This window comes from Seriola dumerili, unplaced genomic scaffold (assembly GCF_002260705.1).
Source record: "Seriola dumerili isolate Sdu_G_001 unplaced genomic scaffold, Sdu_1.0 BDQW01000036.1, whole genome shotgun sequence".
In the NCBI taxonomy this organism is placed as follows: domain Eukaryota; kingdom Metazoa; phylum Chordata; class Actinopteri; order Carangiformes; family Carangidae; genus Seriola; species Seriola dumerili.
Window position 1 is genome coordinate 5660081 of NW_019174291.1, and position 15932 is coordinate 5676012.

The window sequence follows — 15932 nt, forward strand, 5'->3', positions numbered from 1 at the left end:
CTGTATTGAACTGTTTTTACTCCTTTTGTTATATTTGTGTGTATTTATTCTGTTGAATGAACTCCTAAACTCTTTTATTTAAATGACGGATGAATAGATGAAAAACAGAGAGAGGAAGTGCAGCTCTGTCTATACAGCTTTCCTCCACAGTGATGACACCCACTCCTCTACTGGCAGCCATGTTTTCTTATCTCTCTCTCTGTCGCTCTCTCTCTCACACAGATGAGGATGAGTGTGTGTCTCTGCAGGATGCGTGTGGTTCTGCTCGTTGCGAGAACATGGAGGGATCCTTCATATGTGTGTGTGACGAACTGGAGGAGTTTGACGTTGCAGCTGGGAAGTGTGTCAGCCCTGTACAATCAGGTACACGCAAATAACACACATACACACACACATACACATGCACACCTCAGTGAGGTACAACCAGAAATACATATATTTGTTTAGTGCCATAGAGGGTCTTAAATTTAATTTACAACAATTGAATATTTTTGAATATTTCTGTGCCCTGCTGTAGACGGTAACATCAGTTTCAACTTTTGATTGTTAGGAAACTCACCCACTCAGAATAGACAAGAGTCGAATTCAGTAACAACTTAAATGATTTATGTTTTAAATAGTTTATTCCGTCTGTCTGTTTGCTGCGTCCAAGCACAGACAGATTATGGGACAATGGACCACTGGGCAGAATGACAGAGACAAGACGACCACACACTGAGCTGTCGTCATCTTGTGTGTCTCTTTTTCTTTATTTCTCTGTCTCTTTTTTGCATTCTTTTAACTGATCTCTATGACTTTCAAACAAGAAATATTAACAGTCAGTTCATACAGAGAGTCTGGCCCCGGGGCCCCGGGGCCCCTGACCCCGCTCACCTGTTCAGTAACCCTACATGAGTCCAAGTCAATTATATTGCTGGGAATTATAGATTAATAGTGTCATGGTTTGTCTTGGAACTCAGCAGACCTCAGGTTTTAGAGCTGCACCTTTTACAGCAGAAACTAAATCCAGTCCCCAGTCTGACTATGTGAGGTTCCACAGGAACCCTCTGAATAGGTGAATTAAAATCAACCATAGACAAGACTCATTCAGCACACTGAGATTCTGAGAGTTTTACTCATTGCAAGTTTATCTGCAACAAGACATGTATACAAACAAACTCCGATCTGTCTCAGTAACAGTTCAGTCCAGCAAGTATTTTGCCCAACAACACATCGACAAGTGGACTAGAGGAGCCATGAATTGAACCACCAATCTTCTGATTAATTTCTCTGGTGTCTTGAAAAGTCTTGAATTGAATTTTTAAAAGTGTAGAAATTCTGATAAAAGCCAGAAAAGCAGGAAATGATGGCTAAATAAATGAATAAACATATGGACAAGGTTTCAAACAACAAACTAGCTGCTTAAAACTATCTATAATTGTTTAAACAAACTAATATTGTTAATGTTTAATAATTAATCATATAGTGTTGTTATGTCTGTTTGTCCCAACGTTAAAAACTAACAGACAACAAGACTTGTCACTGTAATCTTCAGTCAAACATAAAGTACAAAGTGTTCGATACAATCTTAAATATCTCCTCTTGACCACATGTAAATTTATACTGATAGATTCTCTACACCAGCTTGAGAAACAACCTGTTTATTAAACCTGATCCTGTCAGTCCTGAGGATCCACATCCTGGACGCTGAGGTTAACGTGAAGTTCTGACAACCAGACCACAAATAAGATAATAAGTGATTGATAAAGTTTTTAACCTCTGGATTCCTTTTAGACTGAGAATCAGAGAGTGCTGCGTGTTCATGAATCCAGCACGTCATCTACAGTGAGGGGGTCCATTTCTTTCTGGGATTGATCCTATTGATTCATCGTATCGATATTCAAAACAAGACTTAGTATCAGTATTTGATCTATGGTCCCATTCTCACTTTTTATGCCTCCACAGCCAGACCTGTCCTTCCGTCCGTCCCATTCTCATGGACACAATATCTCACTTGATAAAAACTTCTTCAATTTTGGCACAAAACATTCACCTGGACTGTGGGATGAACTGATTAGATTCAGTGTCAGTGTGACCTCACAAAACACACTTTAGCCATTACTCAAGACTTCACACAGCAGTTATGAGAAAATTTCACACAAATGGTTCATATTTTCTATGACTCTGGATAAACAGGGATGTAACCTGAAGCTAGTCTGAGTGGAAGAGGCAGACAACCACCAGGAGGTGATTCTAGTTCTTTGATGAAAAAGTGAAAAAATAGAAACATTTCAGTGGAGCAGAAATGCTTTGTTGATTCCTTGTGAATCAGTGTGCAGCTCCTCAGGTCATGTGATCATCAGTGCACTAAATTCTTTCTATTATTGAAGTCAACCAGTGAATTTCTTCTTTCTTCTCCTGCAGCAGTGGGCCCCAACTACTCTTCCTCCTCCTCTTCCTCCTCCTCGTCCTCATCCTCTTCATCCTCATCCTTCCATGTCAGTGTGGTGGAGTTTGATCCTTTGCTGCCCCCCCTCCCTGCAGCCCGTCCCGGTGAGCTGCGGGAGTGTTACTACAACCTGGCAGAGCAAGGAACCTGCAGCCTGCTGGCCACCAACACCAGCCAGCAGGAGTGCTGCTGCACGTTGGGAGAGGCCTGGGGGCTGGGTTGCCAGTACCACGCCTGCCCCCCCACAGACACAGGTGAGACACTGGGCACACAGGAAGTTCATCAAGCTGAGGTGGTGCTGGAAAAGAACCAGTTAACACAACGTGTCTGCAGTTACAGAGAGAAATGGGACATGATAAAGATTTCGACACTGTGATAATGACTGATATTGTCAGACTGTGTGTCCTGGAGGACATGAGGACGAGTGTCACATCCTCCAGACGTGCTTTATCAGATGAAGCAGCATGGAGTCACAGGTTATGAAAGTTGTCTCTCCTTATTGCACATGCATCTGAGGGAGGCTGAACAACACATGAAGACATGTTAAAAGTGCTGTATGTAAGTTTTTGCTATCACACCATAGCTAACATTAGCATTAACAGCTGTTTACTTACCAGTCTAGAAGAAACATTGTGAGATCAGCATCAAGCTTCATTCCTTTACTCACCAACAGCTGTCTCCAGAAGTGGAAACACCAATTTTAACTCTTGTTTTGTTTCTATTTCTGTCACTACTTTTCTGCTGCTGAAGTTAGCATGCTAACTTCCTATCCCTTCTCGAAATATCATCTTGCGATAATGAGTCGCTGTAGCGTCCTGTGTGCCCTCATTTCAGCATGAGAGGGTGAAGAAGTAGAGGTACACAGAAGGCCTATTCTAACCTCTGTCTTGTAAACACAATGATGGTGGAAGCTCTTGGGAAGTGACCATTATCACCACCACCACCTCCCGGCTAGAGACCACATTCGGCAGCAGAAAAAACACATACACTATGTACATATAACCCCTTTAACAGAGGCTGGATGTTCACTCTGATGGCTTTGATAAGGTCACACATCAGTGATGATTTGGACTGCACCATTTTACTTCATGACCTGTGATAATTGTGTCTTGATTTTAGTTGTGTGTTAAGTTAAGTTGAAGACGGATGGAGAGAGACATCTGATCTGATATGTGAGGAATTTATTTTACTGATATTCATGAGACAAACAAGATGCTCAGTTAACCTCACTGTCTGTATTTAACAATGTGTTACTGTAGTTTTATATAAATCTGATGTACAACTTAGAGTTCTGCTGTTGTAAAGTTGTTAGAGAATTGTGCACAGTGTCTCTCCCTTTATTACCTGACAGATAAAGTTTCTGTATTTGAATGTTTCTATGCAGCCGGGTTTCTGTCTCTGTGTCCCAGTGGGAGAGGATATGTGACTACTGGACCAGGAGCCTTCAGCTACAGAGGTACACACACACAGACACACACACACACACACACACACACACAGAGGTTCCAATCTGCCTGTTTAACCATCTTTAACAAATAAACTAATAAACAGGACAGAGGATGAAGCCCACAGATAACTCACTGCTCACAGCTCACAGATAACTCATTCCACCCCAAGAGATAAAATAGAGTAAAATAGATAGAATAAAAGTAACTAAAGAGAATCCAAGAACATTCTATTCTATTTTTGATTGTATCAGTCAAAAAAGTTTCCCTTTCTGGGAAAGTTGTCCAAACTTTTGACTGGTACTGTACATCAGCACTCACATTTCAACAACACATACCATGCCTGACTGATATTAATAATTTGTTGTTCTGAACATCCAGCTGTGTTTCCTCTGCCTCTGCTCCCAGATGTGGACGAGTGTAAACGTTTCCACCTGGAGGTGTGTAAGAACGGAGTGTGTGTCAACAACATCCCCGGATACAGCTGCTACTGCTCCAGTGGATACGTGTACAACAGCACACTGCTTGAGTGTGTCGGTATGAACAACACACACACACACCTACACACGTGCACACACACACACACACACACACACAGGAATAAAAATATGCTTCATTATTCAGATTAGTACAGTTACAGCTACATGCTGAGACGCTGTGAGTGTGCAGTAACTGTGTGTGTGTGTGTGTGTGTGTGTGTGTGCGTGCGTGTGCGTGTTTGTGTATGTGTCTCAGATCATGATGAGTGTGAGGAGGAGAGCTGTGTAGGAGGAGTGTGTGTGAACACGGTGGGTTCGTACTACTGCAGTTGTCAGCCTCCGCTGGTGCTCGACGACACTCAGCGAAACTGTGTCAACTCCTCCCACCTCACTGTAGGTAAGACACCTGCCTTCATCCTCCTCCTCCATCCCTTCACTCGTCATTTACATACCTCCTCTTTTCTTTTTCTTTCCTCTCATTCTTTGCTCTCTTTCCTCCCTATGTTTACAACCTCTCATTTACTGTCCACTCCTCTTTTTTTTCCCAATTTTTCCAATAGCGACTGCTCAGGTTGGAGTGGATCAGGGGCATTTTAATTGTATTATTAAAGTGTTTTCTGGTTCTGTTCAGACTCTCATAGAATGTGATTCAGGTTATAGAAAGATCCTGGTCTGGTTTGATGCAGGAGTGAGACTCTCTTGTTACTCCTCCTCCAGATGAGAACCTATCTGTGTGCTGGCAGCATGTCTCAGCAGACCTGATGTGTCAGAGTCCTCTGCTGGGAGCTCAGGTCACCTTCACCATCTGCTGCTGTCTGTACGGGGAGGGCTGGGGGATGGAGTGTGCCCTCTGCCCCTCCACCAACTCCGGTAACAAATCTCACAGGAAGCACTCAAACAAAAACACTGCAGATTAAAACTGAAACTTTCTGCTGGTCATAAGGTTAATGGATACTGGCGACTATATTTTATTGTCTCAGAATCACACTGAAAATTAATGTAGAACTAAAACCACTGATTTTCAACAGGAGCAGGAGGCGCAAAGTAAACTTACTGAAGAGTGTTTGAGTCTTCCTGACAGTTGTAGTTTGGTGTCAAACTCAAACAGCAGGAAACAGGCAGAGTTTGTGCGTTGGCTTCACAGACTGAGATGAATAATTCTCTTCTCTGCAGACGACTACGCTTTTCTGTGCAACTCCTTTCTTCCTCCCCTGTTTCCGAGTTATCCGGATTCGAGCGGATCAGAAACAGGAGGGAGAGCAGGTCCAGGAGCAGGACGAGAAGGAGGAGCGAGTGGTAAATGATTTACTCTTCTTTTAATTTTTTTTTCTCCTTTATTCCTCAATGTGTTTTAGGGTTTTGTAGTTTGTTCTTAAGTCTCACACTTGTTTCCTCCTCTCCTCAGCTTCTCCACGTTTCCCTTCCTACAGTATAGACTCCTTCCCTCCAGCTGTAGCTCCCAGCAGAGACTTCAGTCGCCCTGACTATGATGATTACTCTCCACCAGGAGGCAGCAGGTCAGGCTTCAGAGGGAGGACACCTGCCTCCTTCAGTCTGCCTGATGGAGTCTATCACAGGCCTGAGTATGGGTGAGAATGAAAACTTTTAGTATATAAGATACAAACAAGGGTTTATTTATATATGTCACTTTGCACATAAAACCAAATTGACAGCCAAGCTGCTGATAGATATCTGATCCAAGAAGCAGTCAGTGGGTTGAAATGTGATTGTGTTAACTGCTTCTGGTGGACCTTTGAGACTCATTCTAGCCAGATGTTGTGTCTTCTGTCCTGCTGTGACTGTTAAACTACATCAGTCAGTATTCAGTGGAAACATCCTCTGCAGGGTGAAAGACACTTCAGTCTCTGTAAGTACAGACTGAACCAACCTGGTGTGAAGGATCAGTCCGGTTATATTATATTATACTTAACCAACATTATCCAAGAAAAGTAGAATAGAGGGTCTTGATAGCTGGACTTGATTGTAGATACTTGATGTTTCACCTCTAATCCAAGAGGCTTCCTCAGTTCTGACTGACTTGGTGAGGAGATACAGGTATTTAGGTTACATCCACACTAATACGTTTTAGTTTTAAAACGTATCACTTCTGCTACGTTGCTACGTTTTGAGCCCCTAAAACAGAGACTTTCAGAACCTCTGCTGGACCAGTTTTAGTTTGAAAACTGTTGTAGTCCAGACAGACTGAAACTGAGACTTTGGAAATGATGACGTAGACACCCACGATCGCTCCCGATTGGTTCTGGCCTTGTCTACCAGTGGTGAATGCAACATGGATAATGAATTACAAGTGTTACTGACCTAATTGTCTTTGCTAGCAGCTGTTTAGCAGTTAAATTCTGTATTTTAATGCTACAACTGTCTTTACTGTTGTAATGGGTGAGGTTTGGACCCAAAAGCAGCACTGACTAGAACCGATGATTGGTAATGACTTTTATTGTTAGCAGAAGCAGGTAAATAAGCACAGTTCAATTCAAAGGGGAATGGCAGTCTTTGAGGGGCTTGGGGAAAATCCGAGGGCCCAGAATGAAGCTGTGGATGAGGCAGCCGTACCAGGCAGAGGGTAGGTCGGAACCAGGCAGAGGACCGAAGAACCAGCAGGTAAGTCACACCAGGAACACTCACAATGGTCGAAATGAGGACACTGTCCCAGCGATGATCAATGGGGAAACGAGGAGAAATCACACGCTGCAGCAATGGAGGTGGAGGACTCAGAGCAGCCCCGAGAACAGGCAGACGAAGACCAGGAAGTGGCAAGGCAGATTCGTGGTCAAAAACAGAAGGGCTGAAGTATTTACCAGGGCAGAGACAAGGCGGGTAGGTCGGGAGCAGACAGGGTCGGAACCGGGAGATCAGACGAAGAGTAAACGCTGGAAAGTCTTTCATGGGAACAAAGAACAATCTGGCAGTGAGTGTGGAGGAGAGTGGAGCTTTTAACCAGGCTTGATTGCTGAAGAGCTGCAGCTGAGTGAACAGGTGAATGAAGTGACTGACGAGGTGGGTGTGGCTGGCAGATGGGGTGAGCAAGGGAGTGGTGAGTGGAAAACTACTGAAGGCAGGTATGTTTGGAGGACAAACCATGACAACTGTTCTTTATTCAGAGTATTTTCTGCAGTTAACCAACTGCACAGTAGACAATCTGCTTCCTGTTTACACTGGCTCGCACATGCCCAGAGTAGGTGAATGGTCATGTATGTGTGAGTTTTCAGGTGTGTTAGTATGGATGGAGATTATTTCTGATACAGAGCTAAAACACTCTTCTGGACGGAGATTGTCTTCATTTAAAATGAAAATGTAGTTTTGTGGACGTAGCCTGAACCTCTGTGGGGTCGTTATCAAGGTCATTGATGTCACCTGAGGTTAAGTGTGAATGGTTGTTAAATCTTCAAGGGAGGAATGAAAGCACAGTATTATTGGCGGGGGTAGTGGTGTTGTAGACCTCCTCTGACGTACAATCCTCTTTCAGGACTCCTCTTTCAACAAAGTAGAGAAACATCCCTCAACAAAGTCCAACTGCCCTTGATTCATCTTGGAAAATAATGACTGAAAGTCTTCACAGACATTGTGACTAACATTAAACAACCTTTAACAGCCTCAACAGGTGTGATAACTCAACCGATAACTGCACATTTCAGGAAAACTTTTCAAATGTGGATACAAATGTTAAACTAAAATCCTCCTTTTGTATTACTCTTTTAAAGTATATTTTTTTGGGGGCTTTTGTGCCTTTATTGGACAGGATAGTAGAGACAGACAGGAAATGGGGAGGCAGAGAGAGGGGGAATGACATGCAGTAAAGGGCCATCCGATGCGGGATTTGAACCAGGGCCTGCTGCAGCGAGGACTGTAGCCTCTACATATGGGATGCCTGCTCAACCCACTGCGCCACTCAACGCCCCTTGTGTATTAAGCTTTTGATAAAACACATTAGCCAATCGAAAATTCAAGATGGACTCCATTTCTGGCTAGGAAATGTAATTTTTTGCGATAAATTCATCCACACTTTTCTCATGAATAATCCAGGTGTCAAATCAAACATTTTAACAATGTAGAAGGTGAAATTTTGTACACACACATTTAGTAAAAAATGTAATGAAAGTATTTCAGCAAAAATATTACTCACAAAAAAGCTTGCTAACTATCCTAATGCTAGCGAGTTAGCCTAGTGAGCTAATGTTAAGACAAATAAACAAGTGTCGACTCTTGCAGAACTTTTGGTTCATCATTCAAAATACATTGTGTTTTATGTAGAATTTTTCACATCACATTAGAAATTGCACAAATAAATCTGGAAATGTAAGAGTTGTGAATTTGACATCCTCACTGTCTAAAACAAAGGATTCAATTATAAAATCATTGAAAGTTGTCCCGTGGGTAAAATTCTGTGGTAAAATATTTGTTTCATTTGCCAGAAATGGTGGCCTTTAAATTTTGAAAATTCAAGTAGCTAATGGGAGTTCAAATTAATGGCCCCAGAGGGGAAAACATACCAATTTTGGTGCTTGTTTCCACATTTGAAAGATTATTGCAGTCACCTGCTGCACTATGAATGATCAGTAGATGATGTCAGCAGCAGGTGGAAGTTGATGTTTTTGTGTTTGTCGATGTTAACAGAAGTGTCTGTCTGTGTCTCTCAGCACTGGTTACTACTCTGAAGGAGACTATGGCTCCCCTGACGGCTCCCAACCCAGACCTCCATCCTTCCAACTCCCACCGGATCCCCGGGCTGAGACAGCGTTCGGGGCTCGGCCTCCTCCTCCGTCCCGGCCTGACGGTCCTCCTCTCAGCCTGGCCCCTCTGCCAGGAGCTCCCTATGAGGACCAGGAGGTGGAGGAGGAGGAGGAGGAAACGTGGAGGCCAGGTCCACCGTTCACTCCCTTCACTGAGAGGAGCAGGGGAGGAGTAGCAGGACCAAGGAGGGTGTATGAGAGTGAGTCCACCTGGTGGTGTTCGGCAGCTTTCTACCCAACCAGGGCTGAAACATTTCTTCCTATCCAAACCTTTATTCATTATTTATTTAGTTAAAAAGTCACAGTCACAGATAAAAATTAGAAATAAAACAGATTCACACTCTTGAATTAATCATTTGTTCTCGATTTAACTCACTTATCCTCATCATGCTGTTGGTCCCGTCTTGTGTGTCCCTTCACTTTTCCTATAATTTTGATTTTGGACTGAGACATGTGGATGTACTCTGGGTTTTGGCTGTTAAACATGACGTGAATAGATCTTTAAGTTCTGCATTAAAGCAGCTCTAATGGAAATATTTATTAAACCACATCTCTTCTTCTTGTCTTCCAGGGCGTTACGAGTCCTTTGCCGGCCTGAGTGCAGCAGAGGATTGTGGGATACTGCACGGCTGTGAGAACGGCAGGTGTATCCGCGTCGCAGAGGGTTACACCTGTGACTGTTACCAAGGATACGAACTGGACATGGCCTCCATGACCTGTATAGGTACATAGAGATGGCTGCTTTGACTCATCACTACACTCACACCTTCAGATATGGATCAACCTCAGACTCTGTCCTGACTGGCAGAAATTTTTCTTTGAAGCTTACTTTTAAGACTAGGGACTTTATTTTAACAGTCCAAAGCGTTTGGCGTGTCCATGTCACTTTTCCTATTTTAATGATGGAAAAAACTGTTGCTGCTCCAGGCTCATGATTCAAAAGGGTTGTATTTTGTCTCAACAGTGCAGTGTTTCAAACAGTTAGATTCTGTTTGATAGAGCCCAGTCCTGACCAGTTAGACCTGTCCTGACCAGGGCGACCGGTCCTGACCAGGGAGACCGGTCCTGACCACTGAGACCGGTCCTGACCAGTGAGCCCAGTCCTGACCAGTTGGACCGGTCCTAGCCAGTCCTGACCAGTGAGCCCAGTCCTGACCAGTTAGACCAGTCCTGACCAGTCCTGACCAGGGAGCCCAGTCCTGACCAGTTAGACCGGTGCTGACCAGTGAGTCCAGTCCTGACCAGTTAGACCGGTCCTAACCAGTCCTGACCAGTGAGCCCAGTCCTGACCAGTTAGACCGGTCCTGACCAGTGAGAATGCTTCTCTGCAGAGACATCCATGACACATGATAAAGATATACAACACACAACATGTCACAAAGCAGTTCTGACCTGCTGACGCTGTATTGTAATGCTCCACCTGACTGATCCCAACATGTGAAGCTCACTCTGCTTGTGTGTAACAGGGGGCATATCACTCTCTAGATAATTCACCCATAAAATAACAGTGAAACGCTGTGTCAGGACTTCAGACCAGGTTTTTGTTGGTCAGTCACTTTCCGCTACCTCACCATAGCAATGTACCAACAATGCGCCTGATCACACCTCATTTTAAGACCAACACACCCATTGGTGCTCAGATGGGCACAAGTGTATTTGTTACTTAAACATCGTGGACACTGGACGGTAAAATGACAACTGTGTCAGTGGGAAACTAGCAAAGACACTTGTGTTGCTCCAGGTGTGAGGTAGAGCCCTAAGTGTAAAGGTGTTTTATAATCTTGGAAACACTTTATAATACAGTCCATGACTGTGTGGTTCCCACTGGGACTTACATGTAGGGTCAGTGGAACCAGAGAGTAACTACTAGGTATTTTAGAGGAAAAGAGAAATAAATGATGCTCTAGGTATTTCTGTAGATACTGGAAAACTAATCAGGTTTGGGAAACATGGAGTGAACAACCTTTTTTACTGTTGTGTAATTAAAGATTAAAGAGGGGAGAATAGCCACATGTTATAGTACAGCCTGCAGACAGATTTATATGTGTGTAATGTAAGTAAGCGTATGTCTTACCTGACACATTAATGTAAATACTTATTGGGCTTAAAGTATTAAAGAGAAATTCCAATATTTTTAAGTTAGAACAAGGACACAAGGACACATCTTCATCTATTTATGTTTCTTTTCTTTTTCTACTCTGTCATGATGAATTAGAGATAACGAGGCCAGTATTTATATAATTAGTGAATCAAATTAATAGTACCTGTGTGTGTGTTTGCAGATGTAAACGAGTGCGAGGACAGCGTCAGCGTGGAGTTCCCATGTGTGAACGCTCGCTGTGTGAACACCGAAGGCTCGTTTCGCTGCGTCTGCAGGAGAGGATACATCATGTCCCGAAGACCAAACCACTGTGTGGCTGCATAGACCGGATCAAGCCAGACTGGACTCCATTAGACCTGTATCAGCTGGTCTAGACAATCTAAGACTGGACTACACAATAGCTGACAGGGCTAGACTAGATTGAACTGAACTAGTTTGGGCTTTACTATATGAGCAGATTTGACAAACTAGACTTGACCAGGATAAAATGTACTGGACTAAAATATTCTAGATTGCACTAGACCAGACTGGGCTAGGCTGGACTGGAATGGGCTTGCACAACACTGGGTCACTCTTATTTTTTCCATATTCTCTCTGACAGGTGTTTTCTGTATTTAGGTTTATGTCGTGGAGGGGTGTTGTCCTGTAGTTCAGGGATCTGGTCTACCAGGAAACATCACAGATAATTTTGATTTCTAGAAAACAGAATTACTGGATTTTCATTGCAAAAAGGAAAATAACTTTTGTTGTAAGGAACACTTGAGACTGGGACCAGGATAAGTTAATGGTGTAATGAAGTGACTGTGCACATGGTTAACTATCTCATGTTATTCTGTCTATTATGTTATTCTATATTGAGTTGAGCTGAAATTTGAAATTCCTCATTTTTGGCTGGACCACAACAGCAGGTCAGCCCTATAATCATGAATGTCCCTGACTGACTGACTGACTAACAGACTGACTGACTGAGTGATCAAGTTCCACCACTGGTCAGCTGAATGCCATGTGACTGTGTTGGAGTTTCCTCATTGGCCATTGCTCTTTCAAATGAATTTGCACAAACAGACTCTGTTAGGGGGTGTTCACAGTCTGCAGTGTTGACAACTTAGAGACTTTGTGGCTATTCAGAATTTTTTTTTTTTTTTTTCGCTAAAAAGCACCTAGAGACAAATTTAGCAACTTTCTGCACAAATCTTGGCTACTTATAAGAAAGTCTCCAGATCTGCCCTCTTCCTCTGTTTCTCTCTCTCTCTCTCTCTCTCTCTCTCTCTCTGTCTACTCGGCAGCAGTTTCTTACCCAGACGGAAGCTGTGCTATATGTGAGAGACAAAACCAGAAAATGAAGCTGAAATCACAGCTTAGTCTTTGTCTTCAGTTATATATTCTCTGGTATGTTTGTTAGCTTGTCAGCCCACTAGCTAATAAAAAGTCTGATTTGGGAAAAAAATTATTTTAATTTCTTAAAACTTTTAGCAGCTCAACCAGACAAGACTAAACTAAACCAGGTTTGATAGGAGACTAAACAACTTTTACCCCACAGAGTTCAGCTCACGTGTTATTCATGTAACACCAGTTGTGTACATTTAAACTGTGTTTTTATTCATGTTTAGCCAAAAGTTCTGTTTCCTTAAAAACTTTTCACTAAATCCACTTTTTGGTGGTTGTTACATATAGTCATTTTATTAAAAATCTAAATTCTGGTCCCAGGCTGTGGTTTTCTAATAACAGCAGAAAAAGTGTAGTGTGAGTTAAACACAACATACAAAGAAAAAATTGTAGTGTTGTGCTCAGTCTAAACCAGTCTAGCCCTTTTTAGTTAGCTCAGTGACTGAAACCAGGCTAACCCATACGTTGACTCCAGGCCAGCTCTAAATAGCCTTGTAGTGTAAACCAGAGCAGCCCTGACTAGCCCTGTTTAGCCCTCTATCAAGAGCACTGGGACCAATCTGTGCCCACAGTGTATGTGTACACAGCTACAGCAGCATCCTGATTTTTATCGTAGATCGTATGAGAAGGTCTGGTAGGTTTGTTTGGAGACGTGTGAAGTTGTTTAGTAGAAGAAGAGACAGTCGTGTGTTTTTTTTTTTATTTAGGAGACTAACCAGGCCTCACTGGAAGACAGCAGACAACAACTTCACATTTTACCTTGACAGACGACTGAGGGAAAGATATTAACATCACTGCAATTAACGATTATTTTCATTATCAATTCATCGTCTGATTATTATTGATTAATTGTTGACAATGTGTATAAAACGTAAAAAAAACAGTAAAAAAAAAAGAAAAAAGAAGAAAAAAAATCTGTTACTCCCAGAGGACAAAACGGGATGTCTTCACATATCATGTTTTATTCAAGCTACAGTCCAAAACCCAATATGTTTACTTCACTTGCCTACAAGACTGAGTCTCACAGCCTGTGTGTGTTTGCAAGTGACCCAGCAAACAGGTCAAACTATCAAGATATTTCAGATCAGTGAATGAGAACTTGATTACTCACCTCTTCCATTAAGAATGTCGTGAACACCTCAGAATTAACATGTGAACCATTTCAGGTGTCTCAACCCTCAGGTTGGGAAACGCTGAGCTAAGAACAAAGATACAAGGCTGCAGCTGTACTGACCGTTTGGAGTTTTTGCTTGAAAAATTACTCAAACGATTAATTGATCATCAAAGTGGTTGCCAGTTATTTTCCTGTCAATCAACTAACTGATTAATCAACTAAATGTGCAGCTCAAATCAGCGTCTCAGCTGAGGTGTGATAATGATCATAGTGTCTACAGCATCAAATATATAAAACACCACACCAGTCTGTTCAGTGGTATACAGATTTGAATGGTGTCATCTGCAGTCATAAAAAAGAAAATATTGTTAACGAATGATTTACAGCAGAAGTTTAAATAATGGAGTTTTAATTTCAAACATATTCCACATTTTACCACATTAGCTCCGACTATGACATCTATTTTGTTAAACTCAGCCATGACAGCTGTCCCACTGTAAAGACAGAAAGCTTCTGCTAACATGAAGATTTTAAATGTTAGCCACTAAATGCATCATTCATGAGCCATCTTCTAACTAGAAGCTAATAGATAAGATTAGTACTTAGTTTTCACCAGCTAACGAGAGTGTTTGGAAACTGAAGAATTGAAAGAGCTTCATTCTGCTGAAAACTGATTTGCTCATGGGGCTGTAGACACTGAAATACTGAGGCGATGAGTTCAAAACGTCTCCGGCTGATTGGTTTAGTTTGTTCCAAAACATTCACCAGACTGCCATCATGTAACTCTGGTGGATAAATGCTTATTCATTTCATTACATTTTAATTTAATTTATTTTTGGCTTAAAATAGATATTAAAAAAGATATTTAATCTGAAGAATATCAGAGCACTAAAAGTGTTTTTTCCATTAATGATCTGTTGCTGAACAAAGAAACTCAGGACTCTCCTGGACAATGTAACCAACCACGCGGGCTGATGTTCTGACCTCCAGTTTCCATTATTTTAGAAGTCAGGTTTTTCTGCATAATTCCAACTGTCCACATGTTTCTCCTCATGAATGTACTGGAAGCTGCATCCAGTCATATTGTGTAGATTGTAGCTGACACAATAATCCTTATTGTTACCAAATGAATTAAGCTGTTCCAGCCTGTAAGAGAGCGTGTTTACTGTGTTTTTAATAACTTTCTATTGTACTTTCATGCTGAATCCATCTTAATGACCTTTCCTCCTCAGCACCTAATGTTTGATGTATAACATGCACTGTATCTGCCAGAGACCAGCCTTATCTGTTCACACAGGAGATTGTGTAAATTGTTTAAATTGTCATCTCTGGTGTTTTTTTGTTTTTGTTTTTATGGTTAGTGATTCCCTTTTTTTTATCATTGTTGGTTGTATGACAAGAAATTAAGATATATTTGCACACACTTTCAGTGAAACTTGTGAGTGTTGTCTTGCTTTGTGTTTGTGTTTGTCTGGTCTGTAGGACAGAGGAAGTGAGAGGTAGTGAGTGAAGGTTGCTGAAATCCCAATTCCACCTAGTAAAAGTCTGGTCAGGGAAACAGGGAGGCTCACAGTGAGTTATTTTCAGTCAGAGGAGATCAGGGCTGTAAGCCAAAAAGAGACACAAAACAACAACAAAGAGATGTGAAACAACCACAAAGAGATGGAAAACAACCACAAAGAGACTCAAAACAACCACAGAGACACAAAACAAACACAAAGAGACACAAAACAACAACAAAGAGACACAAAACAACCACAAAGAGATGGAAAACAACCACAAAGAGACATAAAACAACCACAGAAAGAAAACAACCACAAAGCTACACAGAACAACCTTAAACAGACACAAAACAACCACAAAGAGACACAAAACAACTTCAATAAGATGGAAAACAACCAGAAAAAGACTCAAAACAACCAAAAAGAAACGCAGAACAACCACAGAAAGAAAACAACCACAAAGCTACACAGAACAACCACAAAGTGACACAAAACAACCACAGAAAGAAAAACAACCACAAAGCTACACTGAACAACCACAAAGAGACACAAAACAACCACAAGGACTTTCTGCTGCTGTACTTTTACTTTTGATATTTGGTGCATTTTGCAGATAATACTTTTACTTACACTTTACTTTTACTTAGATTTTGAAGGCAGGACTTTAACTTGAAATATTTTTTTTATCAATCAATTCAACTTAATTTGTATAGCACCTTTCCAACAGGT

General features: G+C 41.8%; 1 protein-coding gene across 1 annotated transcript in view; it reads left to right on the forward strand.

Moving 5' to 3' along the window:
- The window catches only part of ltbp4 (latent transforming growth factor beta binding protein 4), a 71364-nt gene extending 59214 nt beyond the window's left edge, over positions 1-12150 (forward strand). Inside the window, exons 26-36 of the mRNA XM_022738432.1 lie at positions 223-363; positions 2404-2682; positions 3813-3884; positions 4282-4410; positions 4609-4749; positions 5070-5222; positions 5526-5648; positions 5758-5941; positions 9008-9300; positions 9672-9824; positions 11383-12150. Coding sequence (XP_022594153.1) covers positions 223-363; positions 2404-2682; positions 3813-3884; positions 4282-4410; positions 4609-4749; positions 5070-5222; positions 5526-5648; positions 5758-5941; positions 9008-9300; positions 9672-9824; positions 11383-11525 — 1811 coding nt within the window. The 3' untranslated portion in view covers positions 11526-12150. The remainder of the gene's footprint in view (positions 1-222; positions 364-2403; positions 2683-3812; positions 3885-4281; positions 4411-4608; positions 4750-5069; positions 5223-5525; positions 5649-5757; positions 5942-9007; positions 9301-9671; positions 9825-11382) is intronic.
- Positions 12151-15932: the final 3782 nt, after the last annotated feature.